Raw genomic sequence first — 3,449 nt, forward strand, 5'->3', positions numbered from 1 at the left:
TACCCCCTGTACCCATCTCTGCCTCCTACAGTCCTTTTCATTTATTTTGTTTTTTTATAATAGAAGCAGAGTCTTACTATATGCTGTCCAGGCTGGTTTCAAACTCCTGAGCTCAAGCAATCTTCCTGCCTTGGCCTCCCAAAGTAGTGGGATTACAAGTGTGAGCCACCACATCTGGCCAAGTCCTTTACCATCTGCAGAAGGCTTAGCTTGCAGTTTCAGCAGAAGGATAGACTCCCAGGAAGACCGTGAGACAGATTTGGGGCCCAGTTGATAATATCAAGTACACTCAATTTGACTATGTTCACCACATTCTGGCTCCAGACAAATGAGAGTCACTAGTGAAGTTGGTGCCATTTTGTGTATCTTCTGTACCTTGTAGTCCCTCAGGAATCTTGCCCTGCTCTTCTTGTTCTAAGGATGCCACAGCTTCCCTTTTTCTCTGGAGAAGTAATCTAGATCTTCGATTTTGGAACCAAATTTGGACTCTTGACTCCGGAACACCGATTTCTTTAGCAAGTTCTTCTCTGGAATCAATCCCAGGGTATGGGTTTTTCATAAATGCCTTGATGAGAGTGTGTAACTGAGAGGCGCTGTAGGTAGTACGACATCGTCTGGCTTCTCTACTTTGAAACTGCACACCAGGTTGACCTTGCCCCTGGCTCTGGCTTGATTCAAAAGTCTCAGCTTCTGGTCTTTTCTGGAATCCGTGCCTAGCTCTTTGATTCTGAAACCAAATCTGGATTCTGGACTCTTCTGTATTGATTTCTAAAGCAAGTTTTTGTTTGGTAGCATAACCTGGGTAAGGCTTTTGATTGAAGGTATCGATGAGGATTTTCAATTGTTCTTCTGTGAATTTTGTGCGACAGTGCCTATGATTTGTTGTTACCCTCTTGTGTGAATAGGTGTCTTCGGCCATGCTGGAAGAGAGTCCTGAAGGCTGAGCCACTGTCTGGGAGACCCTCTCTAGGTTTTATGTGAAAATATTTCCTTTTTCACTGAAGACCTCAAACCACTCATAAATATCCCTCTGCACATTCTACAAAAATACTGTTTCCAACCTGATAAGTCAAAAGAAAGTTTCAACTCTGTGAGATGAATGCACACATCACAAGGAAGTTTCTCAGATAGCTTCTGTCTACTTTTTATGTGAAGGTATTTCCTTTTTCACCATATGCCTCAAAACGCCTTCAAATATCCCTTTACAGATTATACAAAAAGACTCTTCCCAAACTGCTCAATCAAAACAAAGGTTCAACTCTGTGAGATGAATGCACACATCTCAGAGAAGTTTCTTTGAAAGCTTCTGTATAGTTTTTATGTAAAGATATTTCCTTTTACACTATAGGCCTCAAAGAGCTCAAAAATGTCTCCTTACAGATTCTACAAAAATACTGTTTTCGAACTGGTGAATCAAAACAAATGTTCAACTCTGTGAGATGAATGCACACATCCTAAAGAAGTTTCTCAGAAAGCTTTTATGTAGGTTTAGGTGAAGATATTTCCTTTTCCACCATAAGCCTGAAAGCATTCACAGATATCTCTTTGCAGATTGTACAAAAAGACTATTTAAAAACTTCTCAATCAAAACAAAAGGTCAACTATGTGAGATGAATGCACACATCACAAAGAAGTTTCTCAGAAAGCTTCTGTTTAGATTTTATTTGTAGATAATTCCTTTTTCACCATAGGTTTCAAATTGCTCACAAATATTCCTTGCAGTTTCTAAAAAAGACTGTTTCCAAACTACTCAATCAAAAGTGCATTTCAACTCTGTGAGATGAACACACACATCACAAAGAAGTTTTTCAAGAAGCTTCTGTCTAGTTTTCATGTGAAGATAATTCCTTTTTCAACATAGGCCTCAATGGGCTCACAAATATCCCTATGCAGATTCTACAGAAAGACTGTTTCCAAACTACTCAATCAAAAGGAAGATTCAACTCTGTGAGATGAATGCACACATCACAAAGAAGTTTCTCAAAGAGCTTCTGTCTAGATATTATTTGTGGCTATTTCCTTTTTCACCATAGGCCTCAAAGGGCTCAGAGATATCCCTTTGCAGATTCTATAGAAACACGTTTCCAACCTGCTCAATCTAAAGAAGGGTTCAACACTGTGAGCTGAATGCATACATCACAAAGAAGTTTCTCAGAATGCTTCTGTCTAGTTTTTATGTGAAGATATTTCCTTTTTCACCATAGGCCTCAAATCGCTCACAAATGTCCCTATGCAGATTCTACATAAAGACTGTTTTCAAACTGCTCAATGAAAAGAAAAGTTCAACTCGGTGAGATGAAAGCACACGACACGACGAAGTTTCTCAGAATGCTTCTGTCTAGTTTTTGTTCGAAGATACTTCCTTTTTCACCATAGGCCTCAAAGGGCTCACAAATATCACTATGCAGATTCTACAAAAACAATGCTTCCAAACGGATCAATCAAAAGGAAGCTTCAACTCTGTGAGATGAATGCACACATCACAAAGAAGTTTCCCAGAAAATTTCTGTCTAGTTTTTTTGTGAGGATGTTTCTTTTTTCACCATAAACCTCAAATTGTTCACAAATACCACTTTGCAGATTATACAAAAAGCTCCCAAACTGCTCAATCAAAACAAAGGTTCAACCCTGTGAGATGAATGCACACAGCACAAAGAAGTTTCACAGAAAGCTTCTTTCTAGCTTTTATTTGTGGATATTTCCTTTTTCACCTTAGGCCTCAAACTTCTCACAAATATATTTTTGCAGATTCTCCAAAGAGACGTTTCCAAACAGCTCAATCAAAAGACAGGTTCAACTCTGTGAGATGAATGCACACATCACAAAGAAGTTTCTCAGAATGCTTCTCCATAGTATTTTGTGAATACATTACCTTTTTCGCCATATGCCCCAACATTTTCACAAATATCCCTATGCAGATTCTATAAAAAGACTGCTTCTAAAATTCTGAATCAAAAGGAAGCTTCAAATCCGTGAGATGAATGCATACACACCAAAGAAGCTTCTCAGAAAGATTCTGTTTAGTTTTCATGTGCATATATTTCCTTTCTCACCATATGCCTCAAAGTGCCCAGAAACAGCACTTTGCTGATACTACCAAAAGAATTTTTCCAAAATGCTCAATCAAAAGAAAGGTTCAAACCCATGAAATGAATGCACCCATCACAAAGAAGTTTCACAGAAAGATTCTGTCCAGATTTTATTAGTGGCTATTTCCTTTTTCACAATAAGCCTGAAAGGGCTCACAAAAATCCTTTGGCAGAATCTACAAAAAGACTGTTTACAAACTGCTCAATCAAAAGAAAGTTTCAACTCTGTGTGATGAATGCACACATCACAAAGAAGATTCTCAGAAAGATTCTGTCTAGCTTTTATGTGAAGACATTTCATTTTTCACCATAGATGTCAAATCTCCTACATATATACCTCTGCAGATTATTCAGGAATCC

General features: G+C 38.3%; 1 protein-coding gene across 1 annotated transcript; it reads right to left on the reverse strand.

The window, feature by feature from the left end:
• Positions 1 to 304: 304 nt before the first annotated feature.
• Positions 305 to 919, reverse strand: LOC134738424 (double homeobox protein A-like). The gene has a single exon (XM_063653334.1). It carries the CDS (start codon positions 917 to 919, stop codon positions 305 to 307), a length of 615 nt encoding a protein of 204 aa, XP_063509404.1.
• Between the last annotated feature and the right edge of the window lie 2,530 nt (positions 920 to 3,449).

This window comes from Pongo pygmaeus, chromosome 17, assembly GCF_028885625.2.
Source record: "Pongo pygmaeus isolate AG05252 chromosome 17, NHGRI_mPonPyg2-v2.0_pri, whole genome shotgun sequence".
Lineage (NCBI taxonomy): Eukaryota > Metazoa > Chordata > Mammalia > Primates > Hominidae > Pongo > Pongo pygmaeus.